Source organism: Lithobates pipiens, unplaced genomic scaffold (genome assembly GCF_037356315.1).
Source record: "Lithobates pipiens isolate NorthernLeopardFrog02 unplaced genomic scaffold, aLitPip1_a1.2 Scaffold_19, whole genome shotgun sequence".
NCBI classification, from domain to species: domain Eukaryota; kingdom Metazoa; phylum Chordata; class Amphibia; order Anura; family Ranidae; genus Lithobates; species Lithobates pipiens.
The window spans coordinates 468,679,668-468,696,775 of record NW_027507764.1 but is presented as its reverse complement, the minus strand read 5'-3'; the positions used below and the strand labels follow the sequence as shown (position 1 = coordinate 468,696,775).

The following is a 17,108-nucleotide window of genomic DNA, read 5'->3' as shown; positions in this document are numbered from 1 at the left end:
TTTTATATGATGTGGAAGTCAAAGGGTATCCATCGATTCCTAGCCATGTACATGTTTCTGGTTTTAATCTCAGGACATTGATTTGGTTTGTTTCTTTGTTTTTCAGGGGTTCTAGGTGAACCAGTTTCATTCTATCACTATGGCATCAAAGACGTGTCAACGGTTTTCTTTTATATGCTTGTGGCAATAATATTACATGCTGTCATACAAGAATATGTCCTAGATGTAAGTAAAGTGTGTTTTTTTTATTTATTTTTTTTATTGCTTTCAAATAACTACCTTGATCATTTGATAAATCTGCACAATTCTAAGTGTACTTCGAATTCTGTCTGCCCATTTGTATTCAAGAAGGGACCATGCGGCTTAGTTATTATTGCGGCTTAGTTATTATTATATAGGATTTATATAGTGCTAACGGGTTGCACAGCGCTTAACAAAATGAATTAGTTGGTAGTTTTCAACATGCAGGCAGTTCATAATAAAACGTTTTCACCAAAAATGTATGTGCTTTCTCGTAAATGAAATGTCCACGTGACAGGAAAAGGCCTTCAGGTTAAAATATGCTTTCTGCTTAAAGCCCCATACACACTATCAGATTATCTGCTGAGTTTTTCCTTCAGATTTACCAAAACCATGTAGTAGAAGGGCCTGCCTGATTGCATACACATTGAAACTCCTAAGGTTTGTCCTCGTATTATATGGTTTTGGTAAATCTGAAGGAAAAAGTCAGCAGATAATCTGATAGTGTGTATGGGGCTTAAGGCTGCTTTCACACTGGGGCGGTATTCAGGCGTTACAGCGCTAAAAATAGCGCCTGTGTAGCGCCTGAAAAAAACCGGCCCCTTTCACTCCAGTGTGAAAGCCGGAGGGCTTTCACACTGGAGCGGTGCGCTGGCAGGACGGTGAAAAAAGTCCTGCTAGCCGCATCTGTGGAGCGGTGTATTCACCGCTCCTAAACCGCTCCTACCCATTGAAATCAATGGGACAGCGCGGCAATACCGCCGGCATAGCGCAGCTGCAGCGGCGCTATGCGAGCGGTTTTAACCCTTTTTCGGCCGCTAGCGGGGGTTAAAACCACCCCGCTAGTGCCCGCAGACCGCCGCTAAAACGACGGTAAAGCGCCGCTAAAAATAGCGGCACTTTACCGCCGACGGCCGCACCGCCCCAGTGTGAAAGGGGCCTTAGGGTATCCCTGTCCTAGTAGTCAGGACCAGTGTGTCCCCCATTGCTCCACAGAATGTCATAACTGACAAAAAAAAAATGTCCATGTTGGTTGTCTTCACCTTTCCCAAGCTTTTTACCGCAGAGGAACGCTTTAAAATTTTGAGGCCTCTGGGGACCCCTGCCAAAATAAATGAAAGAAGTATGGCCATAGTTCTCCTATGGATCACAGGAGTGCACTCCTGTGATCCATTTTCAGCTGACTTTGTGCTGAAGTCTGCTGTCAGCTGACAGCGGAGCTGGTCCAGGCTCCAAAAAAATGCCTGACCGTATGGTCGAAATCCGCCCAGAAGGCTGGAATGGCACCTGGCTCAGTCTCAGCGATCCACTGAGAGCCTGAGCCAGCCCCTACTGCGAAGAAAGCAGAGAGTCACTGATGGAAACCCCCGGCTCTCTGCTTAAAGTAGAGGGGAAGAACCGAGCGATTAGCTATGTTTGATCACTCAGTTCTCACTACAGAGCTGGCAGGGGACAGATTTGGCATTGGATCAATGCTGCTTCCACCTAGGTGAGTATAAATGTTTTTTTCTTTGAAACCCTTAGCTCCTCTTTTAAATTGGAGGTAATTTGGTGTCCTGCTGCTGGCTCTGACAACTACCATTGGATTCCAACTATGCAGCAGCATCAGATGATCAGCCACAACCCAAATAACCTCTGGAGGAACCCTAGGGTTTCATGGCTGATCGATCAGCATGATGTTCTGTAAGGCTGGAAACTGTGGTTTAAAGGGGGCAGCACTGGCGGAAAAAAGTCTAGAGTCTGTAGTAGTACATTTTAATCGCTTCAGCCCTGGAAGATTTTACCCCCTTCCTAACCAGAGCACTTTTTGCGATGTGGCTCCCAAACAAAATTGACATCCTTTTTTTTTTTTTCTCACAAATAGAGCTTTCTTTTGGTGTTATTTGATCACCCCTGAGGTTTTTTATTTTTTGCGCTATAGTCAAAAAAAGCAACAATTTTGAAAAAAAAAAAAACGCATTATTTTTTACATCCCCCAAAAATATATAAGAAAAAACGTATTTTCCTCGGTTTAGGCTGATGCGTATTCTTCTACATATTTTTGGTAAAAAAAATCGCAATAAGCATTCATTGATTGGTTTGCACAAAAGTTAGAGCGTTTACAAAATAGGGGATAGTTTTATGGCATTTTTATTAAGATTTTTTTTTAACTAGTAATGGCAGCAATCGGCGATTTTTTTTTTTTTTTTTTTTTTTGTTTCCTTTTGTGACTGACATTATGGCGGACACATCAGACATTTTTGACACATTTTTGGGAATGCACTGATTCCTGTGTAAATGACACTAGCAGTGGAGGGGTTACCACTAGGGGTCAGTGTAAGGGTTGTGTGTCCTGGGGAGTGTTTCTAACTGTGGGGGGCATGGCTACGTGTGACACGTCACTGATCTCTGCTCCCGATCACAGGGAGCAGAGATCAGTGACACTGTCACTAGGCAGAACGGGGAGATGCTTGTTTACATTAGCATCTCCCTGTTCTTCCTTCCGTGAGGCGATCGCGTGTATCCCTGCGGCGATGGAGTCCGCAGGACCCGTGACCCGACTCACGGAGGTCCTGGATTGTGTGCACACGCGATGGCGCGGTGACAAATTTAAAGCGATGTACGCCCATTTGCCCAGCCGTGACGTTCTGCCGACGTAAATCAGCGTGCACCGTCGGGAAGCGGTTAAAGGTTACAATTTAACAGCCATGTTAGTAGTTGGAGGAGAGTGCTTGGATTGTGTGAGCACCAGAAGATTACAGCTCAGTTTACATCTGCACATTTTAGGTGATTGTGATTTAGGTACTTTGAAAAAAGATATGCTGTTTTCTCCAAACAAGTTAGCGTTCAGTGGTAAAGCACATAAAACATGTCTAAAACACACAGTGCACTGATCATGCATTGCATCTAACATGCATAGATGTGAATAGTGCCCCCTTTTCTTTTATTTCTTTTTTTCTTTTTACCATTATTATATATTTTCAACCTTAGTGTTGCTAATCATCTGCCGTCAGCTTTTTGAAAATATTTAACAGTTCTCACTGATTTATTCTTTATCTCGTGTATCATTCTGAATTTTAGATCACTCAATGAGATGTTAACTTAGTTTATCTAATCTAGCTGTCTTCTTTCAGAAAATTAACAGGCGCATGCACTTCTCCAAGACAAAACACAGCAAGTTCAATGAGTCTGGGCAGCTGAGCGCTTTCTACCTTTTCTCTTGTGTATGGGGGACGAGCATCATTGTCTCGGTAAGTAAAACACTTGGATAACCGTCTCATAAAATACGGTGTGTGTGTGTGTGTGTGTGTGTGTGTGTGTGTGTGTGTATATGTATCTATATATCTATATCTATCTCTCTATCTCTCTATCTCTCTATCTCTCTATCTCTCTATCTCTCTATCTCTCTATCTCTCTATCTCTCTATCTCTCTATCTCTCTATCTCTCTATCTCTCTATCTCTCTATCTCTCTATCTCTCTATCTCTCTATCTCTCTATCTCTCTATCTCTCTATAATCGAAATCTATAGTCTCGGTTTTATTGTAGAACTAAAGGCAACGTTTGGGTTTTGTTTTTTGATAAAGTAAGGGAGGTTTATAATCCATGTAAGGTTAATTTTTAGCCATCTGTGTCCCGATGAGTAGATTTCCATTCACTTCCTGTCCCATAGACAAAGTAGGAAGTGAGAGAAAATCCCCCTAAAGTGAGGAAATATCTGGTTGTCACCAGAACTAGTGTTCCCATTTTGGAAGATTTCTTCTGTTCCTGTTCTGGGGACAACCCAAAACTTTTACTTTCAGCAATAATGGTAAACAGACCTAATGGGGTGAATCTCCCCAACTGCAGGAGCACAGATAGCAATACAAACCTGACAGGGGTCCTAATACCTCATCATTCTATCTAAAACAAAAAGTTTGCCGGAAGCAATTACAATGTGTTAGTTAGATCCCTATGTACAACTTACCGTATGTAGTATTGACAGTTGTTTAAAGTTATAAAGAGACAATTTAGGGGCCCCAGTTATAAAGCAGCTGTATGACTAATAAACTATTCTACTTCTATTTTTTTTTTTTTTTTTTATTATACAGGATTTATATAGCGCCAACAGTTTGCACAGAGCTTTATATTATAAGGGAGATGGTACAATTACAATACAGTTCAATGCAGAAGGAATAGGAGTGCCCTGCTCATGGAGCTTACAATTTAAGGGAGGGGGAGATCTGATGGAGGTGACTGAAGTGTGTGTGTGTTTTTTTTTTTTTTTTTTTTTTTTTTTTTTTGGTGGAGGTGAGGTTAGGCATCCCTGAATAAATTCGATTTCTATTCTAATAATAGAAAACTAATTTTATTCAGGGAAGCCTACCCCAACTCCACCTAAAATACCGTACTTGAGTCACCTCAATCATATCATCCCCTGCAGCTATTACATTTTGTACCATCACCCCCTCCCTTTAGATTGTAAGCTCTACTTAGATTCATTTTTCCAGAAAAGCAATATCCTTTATGGTTATTTTTCTTGCATTGTGTTTTTGAGATTGGTCCATTTGTTTCTGACCTTGGTTTGGACAACCTAAATGATGTGTGGATAAGCTTGGACTTGTATGCATGATGCCATGTGGCTTCCTGGAAAATTTTAATGAACAAGAAAATTGATGTTTTCTTGTGTGCTAAACCACCTGCTTTTCTGACATTGGGGATCAAATTGCTCTCATTAGCAAACAATAAAAAAGGTCAAATGCACTGGAGAATCCACATAGAGAATTGGCTCCAGTCATGCTGTATAAAAAAGATAAAACATTCTCTCTGTACTGAAAATGCAAAGTGTTATCTGAATGGCGCTAGTGCTGAGCGGGCGACCTCCTGTCTTGCATCAAGAAGAAATGCAGCTGCTTGGTTTAGGACCAGGAATTCGTGGGAATCACTGTAGTAGCAGTGCTTACTATTGTGATTTCCAGCTTCCAGGGAAATTCCACAGGTATGGCACATGCAATAATGTACAATGGACCAAACTGAACCAATGTAACTAAGAAAAAAAATACTGACTTCACCTTTTTGGACTATGAGCAGAGATATGGGGATAACGCCTGCAGCTAGAGACATCACCCAGGCACCTTTTTTTTAAATTTTATTTTATTATTTTTTTAGCCATCAATTCCCTACAATGTAGAAGCCTTCCTGGCTCTCTCATGTGATTGGGTATCTAGATATCTGATCCAGCGGTGGCGGGTTACCACAGGGCTGGCCGAGGACCAGACTGTCTCTATGACCCCAGGAGGCCGAAAGTGGTGTCAATAATTATTTTTCTCCTAGATATGTGTTTTTTATTTTATTTTTTTTAATTTTTTTTTTTTTTTTTATTTTTTTTTTTTTTTTAATGCTTTTCAGGGTAGAGGAGATATCTGAGGTATTATAGACCCCAGGTTTCTCCTTTTTAAAGAGGACCTATCATTTGTTAATTATATCACAAGGAATGTTTACATTTTCTTGTGATTAGGAATAAAATTGGTAAAAAAAAAAAGGCAGTGTAAAAAAAATAAAAGAAATGAATAAGCATTTAAGGCGTCCGGTAATATTATATTGGGCATCAAAATTCATTAAAGTGGAAGGAAACCCATCGATTTAAACAGTTAAAAAAATAAATAAAATAAAAAAAAGGCATGCCGAGAATGCTAACTGCACATTGGCTGTGCTCTCAGCCAAACTATCAAACCATCCAATGGCTGGTGTCATAATGAATCACATGTGCAGCACCATAGCAGTTGAAGATTAAACAGAGGCAAAGATGGCAGCTTCCTTGGCTGAAAACGATAGGGGAGTTTACTTCCACTTCAAGTCTGGTCTGTGTCTGCTCTGCTTATGCAGACAGACACAGCCCGCTCTCCTCTATGGGCGGTCGGTTGTAAATGGGCTGCTTGTTCCGATTCCATTCCAACTGTTTTGAGCGTATAGCAGTGATGGCGAACCTTGGCACCCCAGATGTTTTGGAACTACATTTCCCATGATGCTCAACTACACTGCAGAGTGCAGGAGCATCATGGGAAATGTAGTTTCAAAACATCTGGGGTGCCAAGGTTCGCCATCACTGGCGTATAGTATCGGATGTTGGCGGTTATCAATGGACAGATGGCCAGATGGAGGAGACCGGAGGGTCAGTCTGCAAAATTATAGGCAGATCTGATTGGTCCACCTGTGGGAAAGGGCCCTTAGGCCGGGTTCACACCGCTGCGATGCGGGAACGCCGCGAATCCGCGGCGTTTTCCCGCATCGCACACCTCCCGCCGGCAGTTCACACTGCCCTATGCGGACGGCTGGGAGTGTCAATGTTATGTTAATGACACCCCCAGATCCGTCCGCATATCGCAGTGCGATCTGCCGACTCGCACAGGAATCGGATCGCATGGTGTGAACACCCATGCGATCCGATTCTGTTGCGGACCAAAAAAAGGTCCCGTGCGAGTTTGCTGCGGGAGCGCTGCGAATTCAGCCATACTATCTGTATGGCTGAACTCGCATCGCTACGGAGATCGGATGTGATTTTCGGTGCGAATCACATCCGGATCTCCCCCCGCAGCAGTGTGAACCCAGCCATAAGGACACTTCCACCCAAAGCAGGTGTTTTAGCATTGGGTGGTTACTGACATGTTAAGTAATATGTTGGCTTTTTATCATTGAGGACTCCAGTGATGATGCTCAATGTAAGTAGGATGTGACATAGTGGAAGCTTCAGCTCAGTGGTACCCAATAAAAATTGGAGAAAAATTGATAAAAATCTGGGCTAGGCATGTGTGTGTAATGTGTAGCAGTGTAAGGTGTGGTGTTCGTTTTGCAAGGTTCTTTTGCACTTTGCATATAATATTGGTGAAAATTAAAGGGGAAATTCTTTTTTGCGAGGCTTACACATGTCAACAATATAATCCGGACTGTTTTCTTAGCAGTGTGCCATTAATCATCGAATAATATTGGCAAAGCAGTGCTGTGATGTCCTCTTCAGAATGAATAGATCTAACTCCCTGTCATTCTGCTAAACTGAAGTGTGCCGTGTTTGTGGCATTAGTTGCCATAGAGACCATTTCTGAACAGTAATGTTATTTTCAGCAAAATAGCTACCTGCACAACCACTAATTAGAATGTTTGGATACTGCTTTAATGATTAAAGAATGCAGCCTAATTTACTGCAAAAAATGTTTTGTGATGCTCAGTCAACATGCAACTGTGCTGTTAGTGGTAATATTTTTTTATAGTTGTAATTATAGAGCTAATTGTTCTTGTCTGTTTAGGAAAATTATTTCGCAGATCCAACAAGTTTATGGAAAGGCTACCCGCACACCTACTTCCCGTAAGTACAGTAATTGGTTTGTTTTTTTATGTTTTAAACAAAACAAAATGGCATTTCAGTCCAGCAGATTCTGGCCACTGCTTTTTTTTTTTTTTTCCTTCCAAACAGTGCAGGATCTTTGTTCTTTTGTTGCGCAGCGTTTTGGTAAAGGTAGCGCCATCACAAGCAGTACGCCCTTTCAATGAACCCTTAAAGGATGAGTTCACTTTTGAAACATTATCTAGCATCCGAAGACTCCCCTCCCTGTGATAGTGAGCCAGGGATCTTCTCCCTGTACCTGCTGTCACTAGTTGAAAACAGCACAGCTGTGAAGGGCTCTGCCCACTGGGCTGCATTATTTATTCACAGTTCCTTTTGAATGAATGCCTACAGGTACCCTAAGCCATTGTGGCTGATGACTTGTAGTCTTCAATGAGCTGCGAGGACACTAGTAAGCGTCCTTGTAATCCATTGATTTTCTTGCTCTCGGGTAACTTTGCCTTACCCTCCTACAAGGTACGAGCAGACACTTATCCTGAGACTGCAGGAGCTGGACATTGCACCTGTGATCTGCTGATCGCTGGTGCAATGCTCTGCAGGCCCCTTAGGAAAATAAAATAAATGCACATTTGTTACTTGCAAAAAAGTGCATTTATTTATTATCATTATTATATATTTTTTTAATAAGTTCAACTTTTGGAACATGTTACACCCATATTTAGGTTGTAACATGTATCATGGTCCTAAGCACCCTCTGAGGCTATTTCCCCATGACAGCGTGTGGGGGGTCTTCTCCCCCAAAGTCCCTATCGCATTTAAAATCGGCTGTGTGGGGCTGTGCTCTCACTGCCGCATTATTCATTAACACGTAAGAGGGAATGTGGGACTTTAAATTAGGCAATTGACTTTTGGAGGTAGAGTATTTAGTAAACATTATTATTTGTAACACTAGTAAAGTATTTTCATATATACATACATACGCACATGGTATAAACATAATGGATACATATATGTCAACTTGGCAGCACATGAAAGATAGTAAACATTGATGAATGTAATACAAGGTATTTCATATTAGCAGGCCTTGGTACACCATATGCAAAAGAGCTGCTGTAAGATAAGTACACATTAATAGTTACATAGTACTCAATACATTTTGAATGTATGAAAGATATATATATATATATATATATATATATATATATATATATATATATATATATATATATATATATATATATATATATATATATATATATGTGCCAGTGAATAAGCTCCTGGGGGGACAAAAAAAAAAGAATAAATACGCAATTTTTTTTCTTTTCTCCAAAAATGCATTTATTACTTTTTTCCTTAACGGAAGTCTTTAACTTTCCCCCAAGCCTGAAAATATGCTGGCAGTAATCATCTTTTAGTAGTACAAATGGCTTACAAGCCAAGTCTAACATTCCTTATAACCTGTTTTTATGCCCATACTATCCATGCATTGAATTGGGCTGCATATTCAGATGTTTGCCTTGAGTTCAACTTTCAAATGTTGCAGTGACATGCTGGGTATCCTGCTATGGCTAATGTGTGAAAACTAGTGCATAGTGGATATATTTTTATAACACGCAGCTGTACTTTTTTGGTTTATTTTACTGGCTTTAGAAAGTCGTCTTGGCTCCCGTGAGCCACACCTTGCCCTAGTTTTTATGATTCACCCCACTTCATATTTGGGAACAGCAAGTAAGTGCCTATGATAATGGGGTATAACTAATGTAAACATGTGCTTTCTGTCGTATTTCTGTTAAAATTTTAGTTATTACTTTTTAGTACTAATCATTAAAGCGGGATTCCACCCTAAAGTGGAACCTCCGCTGATCGGAACCCCCCCCCCCCCCTCCGGTGTCACAATTGACACCTTTCAGGGGGGAGGGGGATGGAGATACCTGTCAAAGACAGGTATTTTTACCCACTTCCGGGCATAGACTCCCACGGGAGTCTACGCCATTTCCTGCCCTGCCGCGCTGTCTGCTGGGACACACACGGGTCCCAGTGACAGCGCGGAGATTTCCTATTGCGCGGCGCCGCTCGCGCATGCGCAGTAGGGAACCGGGAAGTGAAGCCGATTCGCTTTACTTCCTGATTCCCTCACCTCGAATGGCGGCGGCAGCAGCCGAGGCCCGAGCGGTCGATCGGCCTCGGCTGCCGGCATCGCTGGAACCCAGGACAGGTGAGTGTCCATTTATTAAAAGTCAGCAGCTGTAGTATTTATAGCTGCTGGCTTTTAATATTTTTTTTTTTTTGGGCGGAATCCCTCTTTAAGCTGCTGTTTGTTTTTTTGGGAGGAATACTCTCTAGCAGCAAATGGGAGACTTTTTCTCCTCTAATGCCCTGTACACACAGTCGGAAATTCCAACGGAAAAAAGTCTGATCGGATTATGTTGTCGGGAAATCCGATCGCGTGTGGACCCTATCAGACCTTTTCCGTCTGAATTTCTGAAGGAAAAAGTTTGAGAGCTGGATCTAAAATTTTCAGACCACAAAATCCAATCTGACTCTTTCCGATCGTGTGTAGAGAATTCTGATGGACCAAGTGCCACGCATGCTTACAAATTACAAGACGAAAGCTATTGGCTACTGGCCTCTTTATAGTCTCGTCGTACGTGTTCTACGTCACCTCCTTCTGAACGATCCGATTTTCCGACAACTTTGTCCAACCATGTGTATACAACACAAGTTTGGGCCAAAATCTGGGAGCAAGATTCTGGGGGGATGTCAATATACGCCCTCCCAGAGTTATCGAGCCGTGCTGTAGTCATTCCGCTATATCGTGGTCGGAAAGCAGTTAGAGATAAACTGGTAACTTAGTTTACCAGGTCCTTGCAACAAATAAGTGTGTGTTTTTTTTTTTTTTTTTTTCTTATGGGGTTGTTTTTTTTTTTTTTTTTGTAAAAATGTTTGTGAAACAGATTTTTTTATTTTTGTCTTTACCTTCGTTGCATTTTGTATAGCCCTTGTTCACAAGTAACCCATTTCTCAGAATAGAATTGGCCATGGAGCACTAGGTCTCATGTATGTGACAACAAATGTCTAGTATACACAGGCGTTTGGGATGCATTGTCTATACATTTTGCCCTTTGTACGTTAACCGTTGTACGCAGGAGTAAAAGCAAAGCTCAAACTGTCACACCGATCTTTGTATAACCTTTATACCTAAAAAGTGGAGTGAAGAAAACTTAGATTCCAGCTCCGACCTTCCTTTGCAGAATGACAATACTTTGTGTTACAGTATAGTGCACAAAAGTTTTCTTTTATTGTCCTGTTTTACACACTTTTATATTCATAATTGAAATCTAAATATCTCTTTAATGTTTTTTATTTGTAGATTCCAGATGAAGTTTTTCTATATTTCACAACTGGCCTACTGGTTCCATGCCTTCCCTGAACTTTATTTCCAGAAAACAAAGAAGGTAAATTAGAATGTTTCCCTTATCGTTAAGAACCAGGCCTAGTACACACGATGAGAAAATCGGTTGAAAAATACCACTTGCAGAGCGACCGTCCGATCTGATCATTAGTACACAGCTTTTGAGAGTTGATCACGACAGTTCATGCTAAAATATCCAAAGGGACATTCATGAAAAATGTTCTCGTACGGTATCAGAACGAACGATTTTCATGTAATTAGTATGCTATTTGTGTGAAAACAAAATTGTGTGACTGACCAAGACCACACATGCTCTGAAATGAAAGAATACAATACATTGCATCACTTATTTACATTATAGTGCAGCGCTAAACGTAAAGTGCATAAACACCCAAAATAATGCAATAATGTCAGAGATATAAACTGATTCAATACAAAAAGGTTATTTGCATATATGGAACTAATATAAAACTGTGCAAAAAAATACAGTATTCATACCCCTTGAAATTTTCCACATTTAGTCATGTTACAATCAAAAATGTAAATGTATTTTATTGGGCTTTTATGTGATAGACCAACACAAAGTTGCACATAATTATGAAGTGAAAGGAAAATGATAAATGGTTCTTGCAAACCTACCAAGACATGGCCATCTACCTAAATGGACAGGCCGGGCAAGGAGAGCATTATTCAGAAAAGCAGCCATTCAGAAAAGCAGCCATGGTAACTCTGGAGGAAGAATTTGTCCACAGGACAACTATTTGTGTGCTCCACAAATCTGGCCTTTATGGTAGAATGGCGAAAAGAAAGTCACTGTTGAAAGAGCCATAAAACTCCTGTTTTCTGAGAAGCCATGTGGGGGACACAGCAAACATGTGGAAGAAGGTGCTCTGGTCAGATGAGACCCAAATTAAACTTTTTGACCTAAAAACAAAACTAACACTGCACATCACCCTGAACACACCATTCCCACCATGGTGGTGGCAGCATCATGTTGTGGGGATGCTTTTCTTCAGCACGGATAGGGAAGCTGGTCAGGGTGATCTCAGAAGAAAAAAAGACTTGAGACTGGCGCAGAGTTTCAATCTCCAGCAGGACAACGACTCTAGACATACAGCCAGAGCTACAGTGGAATGGTTTAGCTCAAAGTATATTCACATCAGAAAGGCCCAGTCAAAGTCCAGACCTAAATCCAATTGAGAATCTGTGGCAACACTCTCTCTCCATCCAATCTGACAGAGCTTGAGCTATCTTGCAAAGCAGAATAGGTAAAATGTTACTCTCTAGATGTGCAAAGCTGGTAGAGACATCCCCAAATAGAATTGCCGCTGTAATTGCAACGCAAGGTGGTTCTACAAAGTATTGACTCAGGGTCCTGAATACAAATGCACACCGCACTTTTCACATTTATTTGTAAAAAAGAAATTGAAAACCATTTATCATTTTTATTCCACTTCACGAATATGTGCCGCTTTATCTTGGTCTAGCACATAAAATGCCAATAAAATACATTTACATTCTTGGTTGTAACATGACAAAATGTGGAAATTTTTTAAGAGGTATGAACTTTTTCAAGGCACTGTATCTATTCCTGCAAATTATGGAAACACAAAATCAGTAACCCAATCAACAGAAAGATCACTGTGAAAAGTAAGCCCCAGATAAGTGTGGCCAGATTACCACATGAAGTACGAAATCCAAAGATTCAACGATCAATCTGTGATCCACCACCAAACACATTGTCAACTTGCTTAACAGAAAATGTGGACTCGTATACTATTAGTATTGAGTCAGAAAAGCTGTTGAAAGATCTCCTCCATCTTTCCAATAAGGCTCAATCACACAATAGAAGGTGTTGCATGTCTCCCAATGCTCCAGATCCAGATAGGTCACCGCCTCATGGATACGTGTACAGGAATACCAAGCATCCCCACATAGTGCGATTGAGCCTTATTGGAAAGATGGAGATCTTTCAGCAGCTTTTTTTTTGACTCGGTACTAATAGTATATGAATCCACGTTTTCTGGTAAGCGAGTTTGCTTTATGTTTTAGTGGTGAATCACAGATTGTTGATATCTGTTTATTGGGTTACTGATTTTGTCTCCATCATTTGCAGGACTATATATTTTCTTGCACTATAATTGTTTCAGGTTATTTCCATATATGCAAATAAACTTTTGATTTCTGAATTCATAAAAAAAAAAAAAAAAATCTCTGACATTATTGTATTTCCGGTGTTTACTTTACTTTTAGCGCTGCACTATAATGTATATGATTGATTATGCACTATTTTCTTTCTAGTGAAATGCCAGCAGCTATAACCATCCTCTAAGCGCAGTTTCTCATATTATTCCATTTGAATACATTAAATCACTTCCAAAGTTGTATTGTTGTACGAGAATTTTCATAACTTCAGTAACCTATTGGTTTTCGATATGAGATTAGCATGTTAAAATAAAGAGACCATCATTCATTTGATATTCTTATCATGTGTACAAGGCTTTAAAAGATAGCCAGCAGGAAGATTTATAATGCGTCTTTCATCCTTGTGTAGTAACTGGCAAAAATCAGATCCTATAAATCCAATTTCTCTTTCGTTCACTGACTGACACAACTCCATTAATCTTGACCATAGGGTTGTTACGCCACCTTCAGGAGAGGACTAGGCAGAACATGTTATACATGTGAAAAAACAGAATTTTACAGTTCCGCCCATGGGCCGGTCCCTCCAGTAATAACCCCTCAGCCTACTTCCTGCAGTTTTTTTTTTTTTTTTCTGCCTAGTGAAGGAGATGGCACTAGGATCCCTGCAGGACCATCGGTCCTGGGATTTTTTTTTGCTGAAGTTTGCCTTTTGCGCAAGATTTTAAGATCCTGTGATCTGCTATCAACAGCCGGCTGGGTGACAGGCTGGATAATCTAGATCCTTGTAGTTTCCCCAGCCTGGCCATTGAGCATGTGCAGACCCTAGCTATGTGCTGGGTCGGCCACGACATGCCCCTCAGGCTCCAGGGGCGGGCAGTGAGTGCAATGCTCCGGGGCACATATGACCGGACTACCGATGTCTTTGTCACAGTGTGCCATGGCCAGCAGCCACCCCGTACTAATCGGAGAGTGGGTTTGTGATGGCATGTCTCCTGCTCGTCTGGATGGTAAGTACAGTGGACGTTTTTGGTGTGCTTCAGTGAAAAGCATGGTCAGGAGCCTTTTTTCTGTAGCTCGGGGACCATTTTCTCTGTGATTTATGTCCTTTATACAGGGCAGCCATTTTGTTATAGCCCAGCGTGGTTTTTATGCTCATCGCTAGTCCCTGCTGCTCAGAACAGTGCCTTTTTTCGCTCAGGACACCTGGGAGCTGATACTGGACACAGGCACTTCTAACTGAACGGCACAGCACTCGGTCGGGGTGGTGAGCCCTGCGGTGGGGGCTCCTCAGTCTGCAGCTAGGAGGGGTGGGACTGTCCACCTGTCCTAAGTCCCCAAGGGTGGCAGACAGGGTGAGTCAGCATGGCTTCATAAACTGGTGTTTCTTCTCTGATTTCCCTGCAATTGCAGCCGGCTCTTCTGCAAACAGTGCAGTGCCTTTGGACGCTTTGTCAGCGGTCCTTGAAAGGTTAGTTGCCAGGGTGGAGGCGGTGTGTGGGTGCAAAAGTGGTACAAAAAAAGGCCCCTGCCCCCCCCCCCCCGTCCTCCATGGAGAGCTCTGACACACTCGGGCCCCGCTGAGACTGGCGGCCCCTGCTCTGTTGCTTCAGATAACACTGACCAGGACCGATTGGACAGTAAAGGATGAGTTCCCTTCTGGGTCCACGCAAGACAAAGCACTAGTTGGAGCACTTATCACAGCTGTGCGTGATACCCTGAAAATTCAGGATACCGTAAGTCCCTCTGCTGAAGTAGCGGCCCCTTTTGGGTCCCGTAAACCAGCCCGTAGACCTGAGGTGTTTCCATATCTGACTTATTTCGATAAGTTCATATACAAGGAATGGGTAAGCCCGCAACGGACCTTTTTGGTCCCAAAAATAATGGCGGTGTGTTACCCCTTTGAGGAGAGCCTTCTTAAAAAAAAATGGCTCCTCTGGTCGTGGGCCCCCCCCAGTATCCAGGTTAAATAAAGTAAGCACGATCCTGCTAGAGGGGACTCCTGCATTTAAGGACCCTAATGACAGGAAGGCCAAGGCAGTGGCCGTTCCTTGTTTATGGTTGTGAGGTCCACAATATGACCAGTACTGGCCACAGCACGTGTTGCAGACACTGAATGGGCAAAACTTTTGCACCGGCGAATTGGAGAAGCAGCTGGCTACTCCCGTCTGTGTGGAACTAGCAGACCAGTTAGTGCACGGCCTTAAGTACGTTTGTGACGTGACCCTTGATACGCTTCCCCTGCTATCCAGGGCTTCAGTGTCAGCAGTGATGCTGAGGCGCCTGATTTGGCTAAAATGCTGGTCTGCGGACCAGGCATCTAAAGCCTTGATGGATTTACCCTTCCTTGGCGAGCGGCTCTTTGGAGCCTCGTTGGATGACATTATTTAGACTGTCACAGGTGGGAAGAGTACCTTGCTCCCACAGGCCAGGAAAACTAAGCAGCCAAGCTGCAGGCAAGGGCCCTCATTTTCCACTTAAGAGGCTTTTTCGTCCATCCGGGACTTGAACTAAACGCTCCCAGTCCGACAGGATGACCTCTGAGGGACAAAAGCGTCCCCGGAACCGCAAGCCTGCGAACAAAAGTGCTACCGCATGAAGGTTTGCCCCTGCCCATCACACGGGTGAGGGGTCGCCTTCGGGAGTTTGCAGCCCGGTGGCCCTCTCGGCTATCCGACCAATGGGTCTGCGAACTGATTTCCTCTGGCTACAAGATAGTTCCTCTCTTGGCCACCAAACAGATTCTTCCCCTCCAGCATACCCTTGCTCGCCGGGAGGCCCTAATGGGGGCAGTAAGGGACCTGCTAAGCCGTGGGTTGATAGTACCTGTTCCGGAGTCGGAAAGGTTCCAGTGGTTCTACTCCAATCTGTAGTTCCCAAAAAGGAAGAGGTACGTCCAATCTTGGACCTAAAAAATAGCTTTGTAAAAGTCAGAGGTTCAGAATGGAATCAGTTCGCTCGGTGGTCACTGCACTCCATCATGGGGACTCCCTGGCATCTTTGGACATCCGGGATGTGTACTTGCACATGCCCATATGCCTCGGGCATCGGAGGTTTCTGCGATTTGCAATTGGGGAAGCCCAATACCAGTTTGTGGCTCTCCCCTTTGGCTTGGCATCAGCACCAGAGTCTTTACCAAGGTATTGGCTCCGATTTTGGCATTGTTACGACAACGCGGGATCGCGATCGTAGGTTACCTAGACAATCTCCTCCTGAGAGCAGCTTCCGCCTCAGAATTAAAGGAGGATGTGGTGATAACCATGCAAACCCTGCAGGAATTTGGGTGGCTGTTGAACCTAAAGTCGCTGCTCATACGGACTCAGCACTTGGCGTATCTAGGCTTATTACTGGACTCCATGGAAGCGAGCGTTTTTCTCCCTTCAGACAAACTACAAACTCTCAGAGCCACTGTAAAACTATTGATGAACCACCGGTGGTCGTTGCTGCGCTTCTGCATGTGAGCCCTGGGCCTCATGGTGGCCTCCTTCGAGGCAGTACCGTACGCACAGTTTCACACCAGATTCTTGCAGGAGGAGATATTGACCAATTGGGACAAATTTCCATTATCCCCGGATCGGCAGATTCGGGTGAGCCAGTCAGTCCGGAAAGTCGTTCCTACCTATACATTGGACAGTGATCACAATGGATGCCAGCCTGACCGGCTGGGGTGGAGTACTGGGAGTACAGTTGACCCAGGGCCTCTGGTTGAGGGAGGAATCCAAGTTGCCGATCGAGCTTTGAGCTTCGAGCGTTCAGGCTATGCCTCTCCACATGGTCGATGAGACTATGAGGATGTCCGATCAGGATCCAGTCAGACATGGCATATGTCAACCATCAAGGAGGAACAAGAAGCTCGGCTGCAGCAAGGGAGGTCGCTCACATTCTTCAGTGGGAAGAGCGACATGTACCGGCAGTAGAAAACTGGCAGGCGGACTACCTAAGTTGCCAGATGCTGGACCCAGGAGACTGGGCGTTGCATCCAGAGGTATTCAGGCTACTGTGCCTGCGGTGGGGCACAC

At 43.1% G+C, this 17,108-nt stretch overlaps 1 protein-coding gene across 1 annotated transcript in view; it reads left to right on the top strand.

Moving 5' to 3' along the window:
• Positions 1 to 17,108, top strand: part of TRAM1 (translocation associated membrane protein 1) — a 64,510-nt gene that overhangs the window by 29,202 nt on the left and 18,200 nt on the right. The window contains exons 3-6 of the mRNA XM_077492855.1: positions 107 to 225; positions 3,354 to 3,470; positions 7,498 to 7,556; positions 10,906 to 10,990. Of these exons, the coding sequence (XP_077348981.1) occupies positions 107 to 225; positions 3,354 to 3,470; positions 7,498 to 7,556; positions 10,906 to 10,990 (380 nt within the window). The remainder of the gene's footprint in view (positions 1 to 106; positions 226 to 3,353; positions 3,471 to 7,497; positions 7,557 to 10,905; positions 10,991 to 17,108) is intronic.